Consider the following 22,496-nt stretch of genomic DNA (forward strand, 5'->3'; position numbering starts at 1 on the left):
TCCCCAGTTCACCTCACAAGTGTGGAGGACCTTCTGCTCCATTCTCGGCGCCAAGGTCAGTTTGAGTTCCGGTTTCCACCCGCAATCCAATGGGCAAACTGAACGCCTTAATCAGGAGCTGGAGACTATGCTGAGATGCGTAGCCAGTCAAAACCCCTCCTCCTGGGTTACTTACCTGCCCTGGGTGGAGTACGCCCACAATACTCACACCTCGTCCTCCACCGGCTTCTCTCCTTTCGAAGCGTCCCTCGGGTATCAGCCTCCGCTCTTCCCGGAAGAGGACCTGTCCCTCTCCGTCCCGTCGGCCCCTCATCACCTCCGGCGCTGCCAACGTGTGTGGCGCTGCGCTCGCCGCGCCCTCCTGCGCGCAAAGGAACGACAGGCGCACTACGCCGATCGTCGCCGCACCCCAGCCCCTGACTACCAGCCGGGACAGAAGGTTTGGTTGGCTGCTGGGAACATCCCGCTCCGGGGCACGTCCCGCAAACTGGCTCCCCGTTTCATCGGGCCGTACGAAGTGGACCGAGTCATCAACCCGGTGGCAGTCAGGCTCCGGCTTCCGGCCTCTCGGCGTGTGCATCCCACGTTCCATGTATCTCAACTTAAGCCGGTCCGCCTCAGCCCCCTGTGCCCTCCTTCCGAGCCCCCTCCTCCCGCCCGGCTCGTCGGCGGCCATCCGGCCTATGCGGTCCGGCGGATCCTGGATGCGCGCCGGCGCGGGCGCGGCTGGCAGTATCTTGTGGATTGGGAGGGATACGGCCCCGAGGACCGCCTCTGGGTCCCGCGCTCCTTCATTCTGGACCCTCGTCTCATCTCTGCTTTCCGTGCTTCTCTCCGCAGGCGGGGTCCCGGCCGGCCGCCTGGGGGCGACCCTTGAGGGGGGGGTACTGTCATGGTCCGCGGCCCGGCGTCCGGGGTGCTGCTGGGATGTCCACGCCCACGAGCGTGGCTGCTAACCCCACACCTGCATCCCATCCCAGGCGATCACCAGGTGGACTATTTAATCCTGCCCTACCTGCTGCTCCACGCCAGTCCGTAGTCGCCTCTCAGCGGTAACGTACGCCTGCGGAAAAGAACTCGTATGACAAACTCTCCATCGGACCTAACACTGTTTTTCTTTCCCTGTGTACCCAGATCACAACTCGGCGTGTTTTTTGAGCCACCTGCCTGTCCACCTGTCCGCCTGAGATTCGGTTCACATTCAGCTTCGCCGTCTCGACCCCTTTTGGAGCTCCACCCCCCTCTGGTTCTCTCGGCCCGGCTATCACCGTGAGACGCACACTCCACCTTCCCTCGTATGCTGCCTTTTTTCCGCACCCCAGTAATCTGTCTCTCTTTTTGTTTTACAGCCTCTCACAGCCCCGCTCTCGGCGTTCCCTGTGCGGTCCCTCGGTTTCATCTGGTTTCACCCGTTGTTTTTCTGGCTACCCTCACGGGACACCTTTAGTTTCAATAAAAAATTACTTTCTTTATTCGCTCATTCCCTAGTGTGTGTGTTCTGCTACTGGGTCCTGCCTGCGCTCGGAACTTCGGTTCATGACAAAATCAAGTAGTAAAAAGAGTAAAACTTGAAATTCTGAATCAAATCAAACGACTCGGAGCTTGTTTCATTATTTGTGTGGTTGTGTCTGTGGTCACCCATCACCCTGCCCATCTTAATATTTTTGTTATATATGGTTACAGTTACAGTAACCACAGTACTCATATTTTTAAAGGTCTTTAAAAAAGTCACTTTTCACCTTTTCTATGAACATTTATGTCTAAAGTCACTCGTTGCTGTGACGGTTGTTCATCTCTACTCCAACTCCACTGTCTTTTCTGTAGCCGGGGACAGTAGTTGCTGTCTGGATCCTTATGTAGGATCATTTATTTTGGACTTTTAAAGGATCCACAGCATCCCTGTCATGAGTCCGCATTTCGAAAAAGCTCTGAAAACAGCATCCAAACGTTAGAGGTGATTCGAGCTTCTGCAGCAGCACGGCTGCTCTTCTGTGCTTCTAACATTCAATTTTTGATTCAGTTTTATTTACACAGCGCCAAATCACAACAACCATCACCTCAAGGTGCTTTATGCTGTAAGGTAGACCCTAGAATAATACATACAGAGAAAACCCAACAATCATATGAGCCCCTATGAGCAGCACTTTGGTGACAGTGGGAAGGAAGAACTCCCTTTTAACAGGAAGAACCGTGTCTTTGTAAGGCTGTTTTAATACTTTGTGTTTGACTTATTGGCAACAAAAAACTTTGTCTACATTTACACACCCTTCCATTTTTCCATTTAAATGCTCAACCATCTGATAGGTGCTGCATAACCAGTGGAAATCAGGTCATTTTTAAAGTAGCCTACAAAAAACGTGTTTTGTTTTTTTAAATATACATCTATTAATGCTTGCCTGGCTCACTGATGCAGACTGTCACCACCTCAGTGTATTTACAATGACACCAGTGGTCACTCTGGAGGGGGCTTTCTAAGGCTGTGGTGTTGGCCTTTAGAGAAGTGAAAGAAGCCCCCCCTCAGTGTGTTCTGGATTTTCTCCAAAGTGTTCAGAAAACAAGATGGTTTTCTGGAAAATTCTTCATTTCCCTTGTGTTGAGCCCTGTCTTTGTCTTAGGCTGCTCCAGCTCTTTAAACCAGGTCGCTTAGGGTCGCCCCACAGCCTGCCCGCCTGTCCCCTGTTACATCCTGATGCCACGTCTATCTGTGTCTCGCTGTGTGTCTCTGCGAGTTTATGCTTTCACCATCTTTACATCCTCTTTTATTTTGAAGGTTCGTTTCAAATGTGGCAAACTGCTGCCTTTTTTCCTTTCCTTGCCCTACTTACCTTGGTTGAGTTCGCTCTCACCGGTGTTTGGGTTTAGTTTGGGTTTTTCTTCCTCGATCTTCCTCGCGCTGTCTGTTGTTGTTTACTCTGTCTTTTCGTATTTGGGTTCCTTTGATGGTTTTCCTGCCACCTCAGTGGAGTGTTGAGACTAAACCTGAGTGTTCAGCCTGAAGGGATTTACTGCAGCCTCACAGCAGTGACATTGAGAGAGAGAATAAAACTGCCATATTTTGATGTATGAATCACAATGTGGATATTTTCTCATGGCGAATGACTTTTTGTTCATTGACTGTGTTTCCTAACGTTTAGTCTGCCTCTAACTGCTCTGATAGGCGAGGTCAGATACAACCAATGGCATAATAACCAATCAAAGCTGAGCTTCCCTCCAGCTAATCAAATCTGGTAAAACCCTGCTTTGCTAGATTTGGACTTTTTAACCACCACATTTTACACACAGAATGACTCGTCTTCAAACGAGTGTCACATTATAACATCAGGTTATCTTCATACTTAGCTGCTATTTGCTGACAGCTGCTCTCTGCACAGTGCCAGAAGTTTGCTTCAAAAAAAGAGAAATCTTACAGCTGAAGAGCCTCTCCAACATAATTAGCACTCAGCTGACTATGGGCGCTTCAGCAGCGCTGACAGTATTGAGAATAAAATCACATACCTGAAATGGCTGCTGGCCCTCTAATCGAACTCTAATGCTTTCTTAAGTGCTGTGACTGTAATCTGTGGAGTGGACTCTGAGGATTGGACTCCAACAGTTCGGCTGCCACTTTCATGGCTTTGTCAATATATCCCCTGAGTTTCTGTCTGGGGGGGGGCTACTGTGATGAAGCCAATTTTAACCGAGACCTCGAGTCCTCCTGCAGCAGCAGAATTAGCAATGATGGATCACTTCTGGACTTTGACCTCAATAAAAAATGAAAATATTAACTGATAAATAATAAATAACAGTTCTTTTGTGTTTGTCGCTCTAAACGTTAGACTAGTGCATCTTCTAATAAATGTAGGTCCTGCTGTAGCAGCCCTTTGTTTAGAGGGTATTTTCTACAAATCTATTTACACGTTCAGTTAATGACCAAAGCTGCAGAGCGAGTTCTTGAAATTTCCTCGGGGATCTTGGACAACAGTTAGCCCTGGTTTGCCCTGATAATCGCTGCGTGCTACAGGGGAAGCTGCGATGCCAGTCTCTCCCACAAGGGCTCGGATAATAAGTCGTGTCCCTCGCCAGCAGGATTGCATTTCATAACCCGATCAAATTAGACGCCGATTGGATGCCAAGGAATTAGCTCAGCCTTGAATATGAGACTGCCTGGTCAATATGCATAGATGACAAGAGACGAGAAGTGTATGTAAGAGAAACCAGAGGAGTGTAAAGGAAGGATGCTGGAGTTCAGAGGAAGCGGGAGGAAAATGAAGGCAAGTGCAGATTGTAGTTCCTCACAACAAGGCGGGTGAGGAAGGCACAAAGTGAACCCATCAACAGAATATTTCCTTCTCTGTCTATTCCTCTCTCCTCCTCTGGACATCTTCCCCTCGGGGTAAAGAGAAGCCTAATCAGCCCCTGGCATTAGATCGATGCTAGCGTCCTCCCCAGCTGTGGCTAATGGAGCACATACTCACTCATTATCTGCAAAAGACAACATTTTCTGGCTTCACACACATCCTGGCTTGAGTTGTTAATTTCTGTGAGTCAAACTAGAAATAACAATGGGAGAAACAGCAGCTAATAACTTGGGCTCCCATCCAGGCCCACACGAGGCTATTACAGGCTATTTACACTCATTATTTGAGGGAACTATGAATGCAGCAATGAGTGCCACTTTGTTTTTACTGTGCACATTTGTGGCGACACAGCCACCGCTGCCGCAGCATTAACGTGAAGGCTTTTCTGTGTGGTGGCCTCATAAAAATCTGGAGGGAAATGGACCGACTGTGATTCACTGAAGCAAACAGCAGACTGCACCACTGCAGCTCTGAATGCTGCTTTTTTAACCAAAAACTAGTGGGAAAAATGACAAGAGTGTTCTCTTTTCAGATAACAGGGACTAAAAGGAGGGCCGCGTGAAGAATATTTAGAAGGGCGTGGACTCCTTTCAGTGGTTTTTTACAAAATTTAGGGAAATAAGATGGAGAGAGGGGGCTCTGAATCCTACAAATTAGGTTACATTCTCTAGTTAAGTACCAGTGAAAACAGTAGCTTAAACACAAACACCCACGAAGGTTATTTACACTGTTAAAGATGTTCAGTTGCAGTGAATGATCGATATGCTTCGGTATAAAGACAATAACTGGAACAGACTTGGAGTTGTTCTCAAAACTTTAACGGTGGTGAGCTGCTTGAAATGCTTTGAACAACCTACAGTTTCAGTTTTATTTCTATAGCACATTTAAAAGACTAAGGTACACCAAAGTGCGTCACACGAGTGCCGCATTGCAGGATTACAACAATAGAAGAACAAAGAAAATACAGAATAGTTACAGGTAAGAAGCGCAGACCGGGTAGAAGTTAAAATCAAATTTGTTTTGAAGGCTAGCTTAAACAGGTGGGTTTAAACATGATTTGAAGGATTGAATGGATTCCGACACACGGATATCAACCGGCAGGCTATTCCAAAGTTTATGTGCAGCAATCGCGTCCCGATGCCCCCTAGTCTTCCGTCGGGACACTGGTTGCACTAAGAGCCATTGATTGGAGGATCTAAATGCTCTCTTGAGGATATAAAGGTCAAGGAGGTCGATTAAGTAGCTGAGCGACAAGTTATTTAAAATTATAAGTGTACAAAAGGATTTTTAAAACGATACAGGATTTGACGGGGAGCCAGTGAAGGTTGGCTAAGACAGGTGTGATATGATCATGTCTTGTGCATGTGCATGTGCAATGACAATAAAGTTGAATTCTATTCTATTCTATTCTATTCTATTCTTCTGGTGCCGCTTAAAAGACGTGCTGCGGCATTTTGGACTGGTTGGAGGCGTTGGATGAGGGAAAGTTGGAGGCCTAGATAAAGAGAATTGCAATAGTCCAATCTCGAAGTAATGAGAGCATCAATGAGCTTTTCTAGGTCTGTATGTCGTATGTCGGGCTTTGCCTTGGAAATTTGGCGTAGTTGGCTACCTGATAAGAACCCTAAAAATCTGTCTAAGAATAACTTTGTCCACATCACACATACATCTGACCTTTTCTTCCTCTTTATTTCATTTTTTAGGTAATAAATAAAACACTGTCGCTTTTGCACAATAATCTAGTAGAAGATGATTTCATGTGTTATCTTTATTGGCTGGAAGTAGAAACAAAACGAGTCAAATTGAACTGGCTGTCATAACCAGAAGATTTTAAATAGTTTGTTTTTTGCATGATTCACTTGTTAGTAGCTATGTTCATATAACACTGATTACTATAACAGCATGGACTCATGCTTAGGGATGTAGAGTATACTGGGAACATGGTACAGACAATGCAAGCATCAAGAACGTAAAACACGTTCTCATCCCAACGAGCAACATACTAGAGGTGGGAATCACCATACATCCCACGATACGATATTATCACAATACTTAACGCACAATACGATATTATCGCAATTTTTAAAAATATTTTTGCGATATTCAGATTCTGTACATGAAGGTAAACTTTATCAATATTCATTTTATCTAATATCAAAGTCTCGCACTCAGTCTTTCTCTCATTTCAGTCAGTTTTATTGTTGACAAACTGAACGGTTTGTATTACAGTCTAGTCCAACTTAACTGGATGCAACCATCTGGTACAATTACAGCTATTCTGAACTATGCAATTTATGAAAACTATGCAGCCCATTCAGCAACTGAAGAATTTGAAAGTAAATTAAAACAAAATATAATTTTACATTAAATAAAAAAGTTTTAAACTTAATTAAAATATAAAATGTCTTAAATTAAAATAAGTAAACTGTCATGTTTATTGCTGCCAAAAAAAAAGTTAAACACATTTGGACAGTGAAGGAATGTCAGGATTCTTGCTCAGAAAAAGGATCAACATGCTCTGAAGTCAGAGCACAAAAACCTTTTTTGTAACAAAATATCGATTTCTGCTGTCCCTGTATCGATACATTATTAGCAAACAAAATATCACGATGCTACACAGTATCGATTTTTTCCCCACCCCTACAACATACTGATGAATCATCTGTGTTACGCGTTTTGAGGCTTGAAAGCCGGTTGGGATGAATCTATACATGTAAATGTGTTTTATGTTCTGATCCTGAATCACTGTGGAAAACGTGACAGGGTTATGGTTACGGTGAGGACTGGAGTGGAGTGGACGGCTGGAGCCAGAGTGTTTCATAAGGACCTGGAAAGGTACGTTTAGCGTTACTACAGGTTACAGCAGTCAAACCAGTCGTGTATGAAATGAGATTGTACAACTTTGTTGCAGGGAACAGGACATAAATTGATAACTTATTATGTAATATCTACGTGAGCGATGACATACATGTTTTATCTTTGCAGAAAATAACTGTAAATTAGAGTTATGACTTCCTGCGCTGGCTGCTGTGCTGCCGGGAGACGCACTGTTTCTCTTCTCACCGTTTCTATTCTATATGCATGCAAACGCCTTTGAACAGAAGAGCGAGATGCAAAGAAAATGCTCGCTCTGGGGGATATTTACCATGTTTACTGATGCTTACAGTCGTAACGATGATCAATGACATTACCGCTGCATAAAACTTCCGCCCCCGCAGCATCTCATGAAGCTATCAATCAGGTAGAAGCCTTACCTTCACATTTCTCCAGGATCTGAACAGTCTCCCCCACCTCCAGAGCCAAACCCTGAGTCACTGAGCCTCGGAAGTTGCAGATGACTGTGGAGAGAATGAGAGAGATGGGAAAAGATGAGATCCTAGGAAGACAGAGAAAATGATAACAGCTGCAGACGCTCTGACATTTGTCGAACATGCACGCAATACAAGAAAAAGGTTACGGCATGAAAGATCGGCGTCTGAACTTTTGGACGGCAACAGCTTATTTTCATCACTGATCAAAGGATGTTATCAAAGCACATAAATACAAAGTAATGCCCTCGTCTGCTTTCATCACTGCGTGTCTGTCCCATGACAACAGGGTGACGTTAGACATTAGAGCTTGACTGAGCACATCCAGACCGTGCTGTACCAGGCACTGTTGATGTTCATATTCCTCATGACTGCTCCAGTACACCCAGTAAACAACGGGCCTCACAGCTCATCCTGCTGATGCAGTCAGTGCAAGCGGCTCTGTTACAGGACTGCAATGTTAAATTGATCATCAGGAAATCTAACCGTGCAGGTTAAAGTCTCACTGGTGTCTTAATCATGAGTAAACTGGCTAAGAGGGCAGCGGACATTATTATGAATATAACTATTGTTAAGGCACAAATGCAGCTGTAATGCTAAAAGATGCGAGCACAGTCTCCAGGTCACGAGGTAAAAATGGGTACAGTTCAAATCAATTTCAATGCATCTCTAAGAGCGATAGCGTCGACCACGAGGCGACTCAATACTGTCCTCTCGTCTGTGTAGGTGTTCAGACAGGAGGCCACAGGTGTGTCTGAACGCAGAACAAGACGAGATCTTAAAACTGTCTTTGTCTGTTTAACTGTCTGCTTTGATAAAGGCTCTTTGTTTTTAAAGACTGTACATCTTTCCCATTGAGTCTGTGGTGAACTGACCTTGAAGACAAAGACAGCTTTAAGACCAAGTCGTGCTCACGCTGGACAATCATGCTTTCTGTCACCAATCCCACTCTTAGTCTCCAAATTTAGTCCCTGGGTGTTTACGCAACGTGTCATCTGTGCATGCCGTTTGCAGGTCTCGCTGTCAGTGCTGTTTTCCTCTGCAGGGCTCAGGCGTCGCACTTAGCTGCACATGTCATTTTGTTCCTGATGTTGTTAAATTAGGACTTTTTAAGAAAAAGAATCACAAGATATCAAAATGATGGAAAGCATGAAAAAGCTGTCAAAAGCTGCAGATATGGTAATAATGTTGCCAACTTATTCATGTCACAGCAGGGTTGAGAGCTGTTGCCGCCTCAGAGCAAACACATAAAAAAAGACAGTGAAAACTGAATTTTTACACACAGCTGAATTAACACAGCGCCACATCTGCAATTCAAATTTCAGCAAATCTTTAAAAAGGTCTCAAGAAAACTAGATGCCACCTGTAAAAAGATGACAAGAGAGGAGTCCAAGGCATTAGTCATTTCTGCTAATGCCCACAAATCCTTTCACTTTGAAGTAACGCTGTTCTAGTCAAACCTGGGTGCAGGCAGGAGGTCGGTTTCTAATCAGAATCAGAATCAGAATCAGAATCAGAATGGGTTTATTGCCAGATGTTGAGGTTTACAACATTAGGAAATTGCTGCGGTGCTTCAGTGCAAACAATAAAAATTAAAGTGCTATGTAGAAAGAAAGATATGTGCATGAGATATACATGAGATATATACATGAGAATAAGAATTATGAGTGCTACGTAGAAAGATATATACATGAGTGCAGGTGGTGATCAGTGCCAGACATGAAATGTTGCAGTGACACAGCGTAGGGTCATGTGTTAGTGGCGGGTACAGTCATGTGGTTATTGTTCATGTGTCCAATAATCACTGTTGTGTTTCCCAAAGACAACACAGTACCTTGTATTGTTGTTAGGTGGAGATATGGAAATTTTAAAGGCTTTTCTTCTTTGCCATACTTTTTTTTTTTTGTTTTGTTTTTTTTGCCTGTCCCGTTTGGCTCTTTTGCCATCAGAATTATTGTCTAAAGGCAAAGAAAGATGCCCAACGGATTTACTTTACCAAATTGACCATCCCAGCCTTGCCATAATGGTCCATTTGATTCACCTTTTATTGTTTATTGTTCTTTGCCATACTTTGAGACAAACAGCTGATGAATCAGATGCTCGCAAAAAAGTTGCCACCACTCTGCAGCCTCACTCGTAGCGGCTCATGAACGAGCTCTCCGCCTGTCCTAGGTTCTGTGTGAGAGGCTCTCCAGCTAGCAGTGGACCAACAGGACAGACGGACGACTATTACCAGCTGCAGTTCAAAGATGACATTGGACGACATAACCATTTTAGAAGATTGTAATCTGAAGGAAATGCTTAAAAAATCAGCTACTGTGCACACAGCAAACTGTAGTTTGAGCTGCCGACTGCAGTCTGGTACTGTGGCAGCGAGGACACACAGCTCACACCGACGGGACTGTTGCATCTGTCTCTGCCTGGCTTTGTCTCTGTGTTGCTGTCACCATCTGTCTCCGTATCATCAGCGTCACTCTCGCTCTCTGCCGTCGCTGTCACTCTCTGTGTCACTGTAATGCTCTCTGTCTCAACTATTAGCAGCGATCAGTTGGGATTGTCACTGTTTTGGATTGTGTCACTGACAATCTCAACTCCCTCGAGCCCTTCATCCCCGTGTGTCTCTCTTTGTTGGCTGTGACTTTCAACGTCAGTCCATCATAGTCCCTGGCATCATCAGAGACCCTGTCATGCTCTCACGGTCTTGCCCTGACCAAGTGTAAAATGCAACCAACCACTGCTCAATTACCTTTTATGTCCCACAAACCTCTAGTTGTCATGTTCCAAGTAGAACTGGATTTGACTGTGTTAAAACAACAACAAGAAAAAACACTGAAGCACAGTGAAGAGCGCGCCAGGAGACGGAGCTGTAGCCCTCCGAGGCCGAAGCAGCGACCAGTGTTCGGTCTCTCTCGACACAGACGGCTGCCATTGTTCCCATGCTACACGCTCTCTTTGTAAATAGCTTGTTAGCTTTGATGGACCCTGTTCTTGACCTCATCTTCTCTGAACGCTGCTCGAGCGTGACTCCATCCTCCTCCTCCTCCCACCTGTTATCCAAACGTATGTAATCGTGATCAGAGGACTTTTGTTCTGGCTCACGACTGCAGATTATAAGAACTGGCTCACCAAAGAGAACAGCATGCGTCTCACTTACTGTAATGTACACAGGAGAGCTGTAACTCACAGATCATCACAGAAGTTTGAAATTAACATCAGTTAATCAGTCTGTCTCATTTCATTACCCTTTTAGTAAAGCATGCAAATTTAGTGCTGATTATAATAATTTAAGAAAGATGAAACTTTCTGGAAAGATGTTTAATAATCACTCATCTTATTTATCAGGATAAGACTCGGACGCAACACTGAAAATGTTTGCAAGCTGTTTGAAATGTAACTAAAAACATAGAAGGAATCATCTACAAATCTACACATTAAATGAGAAAATGTACAGGTTTAAGAAAAAAGGCTTATTTTGAGTTTGATGGCAGCAACATGTGTCAGAAACGTTAGACAGGCCTTCGTCAACGTCTGGGACCCGAGCAGAGCAGCTGCCGGACTTTTGGGAGAAGAACGCTGTCCCATTCTAGCTGATAATAAGCCTGATGGTCGACGTCTTCTTTAGTGCTGAAGACGTCCGTGTTGTTGCCCCCATCGCAACTTTCTTGAGACATGTGGCAACCCTTAAATTTGAAATGAGCTCATATTTTTCATAGCATAGTAAAATGTCTCAATTTAAACGCGTGTTTTCAGCGTTTCTGTGTGGAGAAACTGTCAGTTTATGGGGTTTGCAAATCATTGCAGACCATAGTTATTTTTCAGTTTATATAGCGTCACAACATTTTCTGGGTGGGGCTTGTAGACGACATAAAACTTGGCAGGAAACACATGATGACCTCAGTTTACACTGCAAACAGTGGATTTCATGCACAATACATCTTGTATTCACAGAACTCTGCATAACCTGGAATCAGAAATAGAAATCTGATGGAAAAGACTGTGGATGGAAATTATGATGGATGAGACCCAGGGAGTCAGTATTAATGAAAGTGCTTCATATACACATTAAGTTTATTTTATCCAGTCAGACCGAAGGTTGATCTGGAACATCCAATAATCCCTGAAAGACTTTACTTTAAATATCCCTACTAATGAAAAATCAGATGGTCTTCAGTGGTTCCATGCATCTATTCTTTAGACACCACAGGGCGTGAACGTGTTAACCACTCGACCACGGCACCACTCAAACAGGAACAGCAATGTTTTCATTAAACAAACTTTATGTAAATTTAAAAATTCTGAAAAACAGTAAGTTAGGGACAAATATCCCCAAATAAAGGTGGAACTGAAACTCTTGGAGCTGCTGGTTCATCCTGTTGGTGAGACGTCCGTTTGGGTTTTTTCCTTTCTGTGCCTCTGGGGAAGCTGCCACAAAGCTAAGAGCTCTCCAGAGAAGACAAGAGGCAGAGCAGAGACGATGAGGAGAGGCACACACACCGAACACTCACGGGGATTAGCATTGCTCTATCTGGCTCGTATTGGCATTTAGATTATCCAGCGGATTGGGTCAATAGTCTGACAAATGACTCACATCTGTTAAGCCAGTCACACCACTTAGCCTGTGGCCTTTCCACGTCTGTGCGTGTTTGTGTATGAATGAGATTGTGAGGATGAAGGAAGTCCCAAAAAACAAATGATGGAAACAAAGCTGTGCGTGTGTTTGTGCACACGCCACTTCTCAGATGGTTTAGTGAACAGAATAATTCAATTTGGAGTGTGACTGCGGAAGCTCTGTTTCAATATTTAATTGCTGCTCAAGAATTCCACCAAAATCCAAACTGATCCAGACACATGACACAAATTTCACCGCTGAATAATTTAAAGAAGGAACTTTCTTCTCATCAGTGGAACAAAGGTTGTACATTTGAAGAAAACATATTTGGCACAAGCTTTTAAGTAAAGGACCTCAGAGCGCCGTGTGCCACACTGAAGATTCATGAGTAACTACAAAAAGAGTTCGAACAGGATAAAAGAAATCAACAAACTGCACTTCAGTGCTCGCGCTGGAAAATGCTGCAAACTTGTTCAAACGCATCTCCTATCATCTTTTATTAAGTGCAGCATCGTTGCGTGTTTTCAGATCCAAATGCAGAGAAAACACTTTGAAACACTTGAATTTCAACATCCACAAGTAGAAATATACAAGAAAGATTACATTTGTTTTTAAAAACTTGCACATATAGGACATGAGAGGGTTTTTTAGCAATTAAAGCTAATCCGTAGGGTCTCAATTAGGGGTATCTTCTCTTTGCCACCCCCTCTTTGAGATTTTAAAGCAGAGAGCAGCAATGATTACAGCTGGTATATAATTCAATTCTATTCTATTTCGTTTATATATAACACCACAACAACAACCGTCGTCTCAAGGTGCTTTATATTGTAAGGTAAAGACAATAATACAGAGAAAACCCAACAATCATATGACTCAATGTCAACAAGCACTTTTAACTCCCTTTTAACAGGAAGAAGCCTCACCCAGAGGTTTTTCTGTCATCTCTACTGCTACAGTGGCCACATGGGGGTCCGTGTGTGAACAAGTATTCCCTTAAAATTGTGGACCTCAGGAGCACAGGAGTGATAAAGTCCTTTTTTATCGTCTACATGTGTCTGGAGTTTTGTTCTGGTCTCGGTTTGTAGTGCTACAAACCTCGTCTGTGTGAGCTCCACACACCTGATGTTTAAATGTTTTGGGCCATCAGATGAAAGTTGGATGAAACGGTGTGCAGTACAGTAAATCCAACTAAGTTGCAGTTTCTCCAATAAGCTCCACAAAAAGCACCGTTTCAAACTGCTGCTGTATTTGAAACTGCGCACATAGAACATATAGACTGTAGATAAAAGACGAACATATAGGATTTGATTCAGCCTCTGGTCTGTGAAGTCGTGCTGTTCAGCGCTGAGACGATTCTGCCTTTGCTTAGCACTGCAATTATTTTGCAGTTTCATTGTTTTGCTAATTACATACAGCACAAAGTTTTTTAATATAAGGAAGTGAAACTCTTGAGATTTAATATCTGTTTAGTGAGAAGACGGTCAACATTAACTGAGCGCGTCTGTGGATGGTGGGAGAAACTTAAGAAAACTGGTGCAGAGATTATGCAAACTCATCACATAAAGGTCCTCTGATCCCTGTGAGCTAACAGCACTAACAGCTGAGCCAATCAACTGCATGGAGGGCGCACAGGTATTATAAGAAGTTCACCCCTCAGGTGATCATTTCCTTTTTTTCCTTTTAATAGTTTTTTATACGAGATCCTGATTGCTTAATTAGGACATGGATCACTTTCACAACACATTGCTTACACAGAATTCATTATTATATTCACATTTCTCGACTCCAGTTTTCTCCTTCGAGTCAGTTATTCCCTCAGAGGCTGGTCACACGTCTGCCAATATGCCTGGAAAATTGGAAATTGGTGTGAAAAACACATTTTTCAAGGAAGTGTTTCTTTGCCACCTTTTAAACATTCACCAAAGCAGCTCTGCTTTTAAATGATCTTATCACACAGGTGTTGTGATGACCTCCAGACATTTTTAGGAGCGCTTGCTTTTCTTTTTAGCCATTTCTCCTTCAGTTCAGAAAGATAGTGGCTCCACAGAGTAGCTGGTTATAAATTTGCCCGATAAACTCCTCTCAAGGAGGAGAAACAAACTCCTCGGGGGTGGTGTTAGTCCAGGCGTTTGGCACAGAAACATGTAAACAGCTTGAGACGAAGGTAACAGCTGAAAGACGCTTTCCTCAGTTTACAATATGTATACAAAGTACATGTATTACATCAATAGACAAGAAGTAGAAGGATTAAAGATCAACATGGCAAAAATAGAATTCTGTTTAATGAAATCATTTGGAGAAAGCTCTGAATGAATGTAAAAAGAAGGCATAACTTTAAAAACTCGCCTTGTTTGGAGTCATTTTCCTAAGATTTTAAAAGATGAGCTTAGAGCAGTGTTTGATGACAAAGTTTAAAGTGGGATCCTCTCATTAACTGATCTGTATTTTAACAGCTGTTGACACCTGCTGAGTTTAAAATATAAAAAGAAAACCAAGCTGCAGGATCTTGTTGAAACTTTTCAGAAAGATCAAAGCCTAAAGGTGAAACTGCAGCGAGGCTGAGGCCTGTAAGAGCTTCTGTAACTTGGAAATTCAAAGATGCACATTTTATCTGTGGAACTACCCAGAAAACGTGCCCACACGGCCCCACAGTGGGTAGTTGTGGGTGAACTAAGTGAGCTGGGCAAACTCACACTTCCCACGTTGGCCCTGAGTAGATGTTCCCATACAGGGACCACAGCTGTTTTGCCCTTTGGAGCCTGTGTACAGGTTTCAGTAAACCCAGGAGGGCCTCGTGTGGGCTCGTGTGGGCCCGTAGACATCTTTGCCCTTTTGAGCCACTGAGAGGGAGCCCCCCAGGGGTGTGTTCTGAGCCCCCTGCTGTACTCTTTGTACACATATGACTGTGTGGCCACTACCAGCTCCACCACCATCATCAAGTTTGCTGACGACACCGTCGTGGTGGGCCTGATCTCTGATAACAACGAGACGGCCTACCTGAAGGAGATTAGGAATCTGGAGAACTGGTGCCAGAGGAACAACCTCCTTCTAAACGTCAGTAAGACAAAGGAGCTGATAGTGGACTTCAGCACTAAGCAGGAGAGGAACTACCAGACCCCCGTCATCAACGAGTGCCCAGTGGAGAGAGTGGACAGCTTCAAATACCTCGGAGTTCACATCACGCAGGACCTGTCATGGTCCTGTCACATCAACACCGTGGTGAAAAAGGCCCGTCAGCGTCTCTACCACCTCAGACGCTTGAGAGACTTCCAACTGCCCTCCAAGGTGCTCAGGAACTTTTACTCGTGCACCATAGAGAGCATCCTGGCGGGAAACATCTTAACCTGGTTCGGGAACAGCACCATGCAGGACAGACGAGCTCTACAGAGGGTTGTGCGGTCAGCTGAGCGCACCATCCGCTCCGAGCTCCCTGACCTGCACTCAATCTACAGCAGGCGGTGCTGGACCAAGGCCAGGAAGATGGTGAAGGACCTCAGCCATCCCAACAACAGACTGTTCTCTCTGCTGAGGTCAGGAAAGCGATTCCGCTCCCTGAAGACCAACACAGAGAGACTGAGGAGGAGCTTCTTCCCGCAGGCGATACGGTCTCTCAATCACACCACCACACAGTACTGACCCACACATATGGTTCTTACACACACACTGGACTTTCTGGACATTGTTTTCACTTCATTACTTAAATCACGCTGCTGTTATTGTGTATATATTTATTTATATTTCTTCATACATTCTTATATAGTTCTATATTGTGTATTTTGTTGTACAGTTATTTTATTTTCAACTTTAATTTATATATTTTATCTTATTCTTCCCAGTTAAATTTACCCTTCATTCTAATTTGTGTTGTACAGTTATTTCATTTTTAACCTTAATTTATATTTTATTCCTTCCTAGTTAAATTTACCCTTTTTAATTTTTCATATTTATTTCCTATCTTATTCATAGTCTTTTCCTTTTTTGTTTTCTTTAGGTCACGAGCAGTTGTCCAAGCATTTCACTACATATCGTACTGTGTATGACTGTGTACGTGACAAATAAAATTTGAATTTGAATTTTGAGAGGGAACCTTTGGGGTCCCTGCAGTGGGTGCTGTCTGCAGCCCGACACAGGCCCCAAGTGGGCACATATACTGGGATTAAACCACATTAATAACAATATGCGTCCCAGTGGACTTTCCTTTCACTGTAAACGGTCGAATGCAAATAATGTTGTATTCTGCATCTCGATCCTCCACGAACGCATCACACATTTACACATCTGTGCTTTCAGTTCACAGATATGAAAGATAAACAATGTGAACATGTTGAGCGCCCGGTTCGTCGACACAGTGTTTTGTGTTTTTGGTTCTTTGAATTTGTTTATTTCATTATATTCTAACATTTTGTCTAATGGGTTATAGGATTGTTCTAAGTTTAGGTTCTCCGTGTGGTTTATGTTAGAGTTGTTCCACAGTTTTGCTTCCCTTGTCTCGTTAGCCCTGATTTGTCCCAGCTGTGTTTCCCTCCTGTTTCCCATTCCCCGATTCCTCCCTCTGTGGATTTAAGCCCTGTGTTTCCTTCGGTCTGTGTGTCCTCAACGTTACACTGTGTGCCAGCCTGCCAGTCAGTTTAGTTAGGCTGGGTCTCAGCAATAAAGCTGTTGTTGGAATGTACTTTTCACCTCCTGGAGTCTGCACATTGGGTCCTCCTCTCCTGCTGCACACAACACATGACAGAATAGTCTCAAGTGTGAACCGAACCACAGGGAGACTGTGTGTGCAAGCAAAAGAGAAAGAGGGGGAAAGGGATCTCCAGAGAGAGGGCAATTTTAAAGTAAAGGGGCAGATAGTCAAATGTCTAAAGATGTTGCTGCCAAGAAGTTTCCATGTGGAAAGAAACGAGACGAATATTTTTACATTGCAATATTATTTTATATGGTTAACATGCTGGAAACCAAAGACCCAATTAGTGCTTTTATTTCCTGTAAGTGTACTTCTGTCTGCATGTACAAATCTGTGTGTGTGTGTGTGTGTGTGTGTGTGTGTGCTGGTCTCTGTATGGTTGACGATGCTGGAATAAATGTAAAGACACTAAGAGCCTAATATAGAGATGACAGAGAATCGTGCTGGTTTGTTGCATGTGTTCCTGTATTATTTGCATGTGCAGTGACTGTGCGTCTGCATGCATGCATGCTTTGCAACCTAAAGCAAGCTGAAATGTAAGACAGAAGCAGCGAACAAAGTGTTAGGGGGTGATGTAGGAAACAGCTTGAGTAAAACCGGAGCACAGAAAAGTCTTTCTCAGCAACAGCAGTGGCAGCAAACAGAACTAGGCCAACAGTAGTGAGTGCGACAGTACACACCAACCCACATACAGCTGAGCTAAACTGTACTGCACAGATGGGACACGGATCTCAGTATGTCTTGTTGAGCCTGGAGATCTGTTCTCTGCTATTAATAGGCTAAACAGGAAAACTACTCAGATGCACTTTACCCTCAGCTCTCCCCGACTGATCTACTACAGACGTCTCTATAACCAACGGTTATAGAGCCAAAAGTCCTTCCTTTAAACAGGAAGAAACCTTCAGCATAACTGCAACCAGGTGTGTGTGAGAGGAAAGAGAAGAGAGCTGAGGCGCGATGAAAGGGACGTGATGACCGTCTGTGCCAGTTTACAGAATTTACACAAAGTGGATTTTGTGTCTTTTGCGCAGTTTATTAGCATCTTCCAATAAACTGAGTATTTCTAAAAGTGACACAAGATGAGATTCTCTCTGGTTACTCACATTTTCAAGGCTTTGTGATGATCTCACAAACTCATCTTTTGTAAGGAAGTGAGAAAAGTGTCCTTGACTGAAAAAGCTGCTGCCTCTCGATGCTCCCGAGGCGGCGGTCTGGTTTCTGGATGCCAGTCAAATGAATCAAATAACAACTAGCTTGACTTTTAAGGCATTGTCTTCACCGTTTAGCCCATTCAGAGTTGTTGGAAGTATTAAAAGAGTCATTTGTTATTTTGGCAGCCCCATGCAGCTGGGACACTCTGTGATTTATGCTATGGACACAGTAAGCCAAGAAAAATGATGACTGCACAAACCTACAGCCAATTTTCTAGAACGTTTATTAAGTGGAAGGTTTTTGACTCGAGAATTAAAAAGATTCAGTGTTTATGCATTCCCTAAAAAAGACATCCACCTTGGTCCCTAATGGACATAAATGTCCATTCCCCAAAAAGTGCAATAAAAATCTTATGTATTAATATTTTTTTCCACTTTAAATTGGTCAGTCTTTTAAAACTACTTCTCCCTGAAATATTCATATAAAGTTTTAATTATATTTTCGTTGTTTTAACCCTTTAAATCCCAGTTGTATTACACGAGCGCCCTGTTTTTTTTAGCCCAAAAAACAAAAAAACTAAATATTTTCCAAAAAAAACATTTGAAGTAATATTTGATTGTTATTATAATTAGGCCTTTAGATGGGTCAAAGATTGGCACCAAAATTCATTTTGACCTGCCATTATTTTTTTTGCAGGAGCACATTAAAAAAAAATGCATCCACCTTTAAGCCTATGTCCATTCCCCAAAATGTGCAATAAAAATATTAAATATTAATTTTTTTTTCACTTTAAATTGGTCAGTCTTTTAAAACTACTTCTCCTTGAAATATTCATGTCAAGTTTTAATTACATTTCGCGGATTTTAACCCTTTATATCCCGGTTTCGTCACATGAGCGCACTGCTTTTTTTGCCCCAAAAAACATAAAACTTGAATATTTTCCAAAAAAAACATTTGAGGTAATATTCAATTGTTATTATAATTAGGCCTTTAGATGGACTAAAGATTGGCACCAAGATTCATTTCGATCGCCTTTTTTTTTTTTTTCAGGACCAGAAAATGGTCTCCAGGCGGCAAATGCTCCTCCTCTAGGCCGAAATAAGTGCATCTTGCCGGGGTAAGTCGCGACGATTACCGGGGCACGATCACCGGGGACCCCTTTTTCCAGCACACACGCCCGATACCACGTGACAACAAATACGTCATTTCCTGTTGACTAAAAAAAAATGCACCCTCTCATGGTCCTAGGGACCAAAAAATGGTCCCGCCCGATCAGCGGGCGAAGCCGCTGCTGCACGCCGGAGATGAGGCTTCATTTCCGGCAGGTCTGTCCAAGCAGCCCGCTGTTTTCCAGCAGAGGTCAAATGTGAAGCAAGGGCGCCACCCGGTGGACAAATAAAAAAATTACAACTTTGGCCTGTAGTCCAAAACGAAACCTAAGCTGGAAACCTGACGATCCCTTTGACCGTAATTTTTCTGGCGTGAAAAATAGCGTTTATAATGGGTTTCAATGTGGACATTTTTGTCCAAAGGGACTAAGGTGGATGGATTTCTGTAGCTTAGCCATTTTAGGCTAATTCAATGAATTTACACCACAATTATAAAATATAATTAAAAAGAAAATTCTTTGACAAATTTGGCTATATTCCACTCAACACAGTGAAAATGGTTTAAAATTAAAAATGCAAAAGACAATAAATGTCCCTAAGGACCTCTAAAGGTTAAGGGCGCCCATTAGTTATTTACACTGTTTGGAAAAATGGCCAGCTGAAGAGAAGGAGGGACATTTAAAATGTAAAATGTCAGCGTGTCACTGCAATTATTCCTCTGAAGATAAAGGCAAAGGGTTAACTGGATGAAGCCGCAGGCAGAGCTCAAACACCTACACACATTTATCTTCTAACAGAAGTCATTATCGCACTCATGATGAAAGTTTAATCGAGGTAATGGCTTATAGGAAACAGCCTTTAATCAAGCCATTAAGAGCCTTCGGGGAGCGAAGTCTGGCGATAGTGGAAGGACGTCGTTATCGGGGCTTTCAAATTTTGGTGTACGCGATTAGAGAAGTAGAGTACAGTCTAAGTGCTGAAATCAAATGTCCCACACACACCGGGGGAACATCACGGGACCTTTTAACGACCTCTTTAGACACTTAGGTATGTACATATGATATAATCAGAGCCTGCTTTTATACCACGTCTGAAATGGAAAACGGCGTGCATCTACTTAATGATGTCCCATATAACCCCGAGGTTCATTCCAGACACAGAGCTAATTACTTTCATTTTCTTTCTCCCTGCAGATGATTTCTTGATTATCTACAGAACAGCAAAAATAATAAATAAATAAATATATAAGAATAAATAAATACAATTAAAAATCTTCAAAATCAAGTTTATTTATCGTCTCTCATTAAACTGAAACCTATTATTATATCAAAAATCAAACAAGCTTCAAAATAAGAGGGAGTTGATGTGATTGCAACCGAACACACACACACACACACACACAAAGCTCAAGGAGCTAAGCTCCAAAATAAAACAGGAAGTGAACTGAAAGAAGGACAAACTATTCAGAGAAAAATGAAACCAGGAAGAGAAAAACTACAGATTATGGCAGAACCAGGAAGTAACTACAAAGCTTATGATACTTTTAATGGTTCTTCCCGCATAAAGATAACATCCAATTCAACTAACTTTATTTATATAGCACCAAGTAACAACAACAGTGGCCTCAAGGTGCTCTGATGACCTCCCATATATTTGCCCATAAGGTTGAAGTTTTGACATCTGAGTAAAGTTGTGGTTTGATGACCATTTGAACAGGTTCCGGGTTTTTCCAAGTGCAGACATCTAAGCTCGTCTAGGCGGAGATCACCTTGATTAAGTTATGATGCACCCACAGCCGAAACAAGGAGGAAAAAGTTAAAGTACTCTGGCTGCTAACAAGTATTTACAAAGTCTTTTGAGCCACACTTCTAAATCCTGAAAATCAGACCAGAAATGCTGTACAGCTGTCTGAAAGTCCAGGTTTTTGTCCTGTGCTTTGAAAATGTTCCCACACTGCTCAGTTTTTACAGCCTACCTGTCACTGTACTGGGTCTGTGACGCAGTGTTTTGTGTATTCTAGTTTTATTCTTTGATTGTTGTATTTTCTCAGTCTTTCCTGGTTCAATTTGAACGACTCTGGTGTGTCTTTGTCACTGTGTTTAGGTTCATTTGTGTCAGCTGTTTCCCCGTGTGTTTCCATGTCCCCAGATCAACTCCTTTGTGTATTTAAGTCCTTTGTCTTCCTTTGTTCATTGTCAGGTCGTCTGTTTTCCTCTCGTCACGGTTGATTCACAGTTCCACATTCTTGTCTCAGTTTTCATAGTTTGTTAGTTTTCCCAGTCTAGGTTTCAGTTTAGTGGTCGCTCCCGTTTTGCCTTTGCTCTAGTTTTTTGTTCATGTCAATCAGCCATAATAAAGGCTCATTTTTTGTTTAAAGCCTCACTGTTATGTGAGAAGAGTTTGCACCCATCAGCTGAAACATGTAAACCACCAGAGGTGATCTTGATGCCACCAAAACAGCTCTGGAAAAGGTCACTCGGGGTTTCCTGAGGTGTTTGGCAGGTCCTCTGGGTTCCTGTGGGTCACATGATGATTTGTCCTGTGTGAGTTTAACATATTTCTTGAGTTTTTAAGCAGTTTTCTAGATATGGGTGAGCTCATTATCCTGCTGAAGATGAGTGTGCAGCAGTGTCCAGGCGGGTGGTCCATACATTTCTCCTGCTTTTAAAGTTTTTGGCTAATTAGTGGAGCCAGATTTGGGATATAAATTAACACCAGATTGAGGAGCCGTACCAGGACTAAGGCTTCAGATAATGACTGTGAGTAGCTCTGCTGGAGCAGATGATGGAGCATTACTTTTAATTTTCCTGCCCTGCTTTTCTCCAGCAGCGACAAAACTGCTAAACCTTCGACCTTCTGTTCACGTCCCCTCTTCTTCCCCCCGGGGTTACTGCAGAGCTCCGTTCTGTAAAAAGCCGGCGAAGGCTTAATGTCCTTTGAGGTCAGGCTCCGTACCGATGAAGCCACAAGCAGACACGCTTATCTCCACAATGCCGGCGTCAATTCACAGAAATACCAGGAGTTTATTTATACACCGAGGCGATGCCAGGAGAATGTGACAGCTATTAGTCCAGTGTGAAGCCGAGACATGCTCACTCCATCCCACAGCGAAATCAACACAACAAAAGCAGGCTATTATTGTGGTGATAATAATAATAATAATGGCTATTGGGCTGAAGGTTATTCCAGGATAGGGTGGGATTATAGAGGCAAATATCAAACCATCAGTCATTTAGAAACCAATTCCTGCCTAAATGTTAAACGGCACGCCGACAAGTCCTCTTTAAACGTCTCAAAAAC

At 43.0% G+C, this 22,496-nt stretch overlaps 1 protein-coding gene across 9 annotated transcripts in view; it reads right to left on the reverse strand.

Annotated features, from left to right (window-relative positions):
• Positions 1-22,496, reverse strand: part of LOC146575107 (dedicator of cytokinesis protein 3-like) — a 240,693-nt gene that overhangs the window by 151,518 nt on the left and 66,679 nt on the right. For all 9 annotated transcript variants that reach the window (XM_085275298.1, XM_085275297.1, XM_085275293.1 and 6 more), the window contains exon 2: positions 7,592-7,675. In XM_085275298.1, coding sequence (XP_085131424.1) covers positions 7,592-7,675 — 84 coding nt within the window. The remainder of the gene's footprint in view (positions 1-7,591; positions 7,676-22,496) is intronic.

The sequence above is a fragment of the Mchenga conophoros genome, linkage group LG5, assembly GCF_057382185.1.
Source record: "Mchenga conophoros isolate Kocher_MC1m ecotype Shallow Benthic linkage group LG5, M_conophoros_male_GT1.1, whole genome shotgun sequence".
Taxonomy (NCBI): Eukaryota; Metazoa; Chordata; class Actinopteri; order Cichliformes; family Cichlidae; genus Mchenga; species Mchenga conophoros.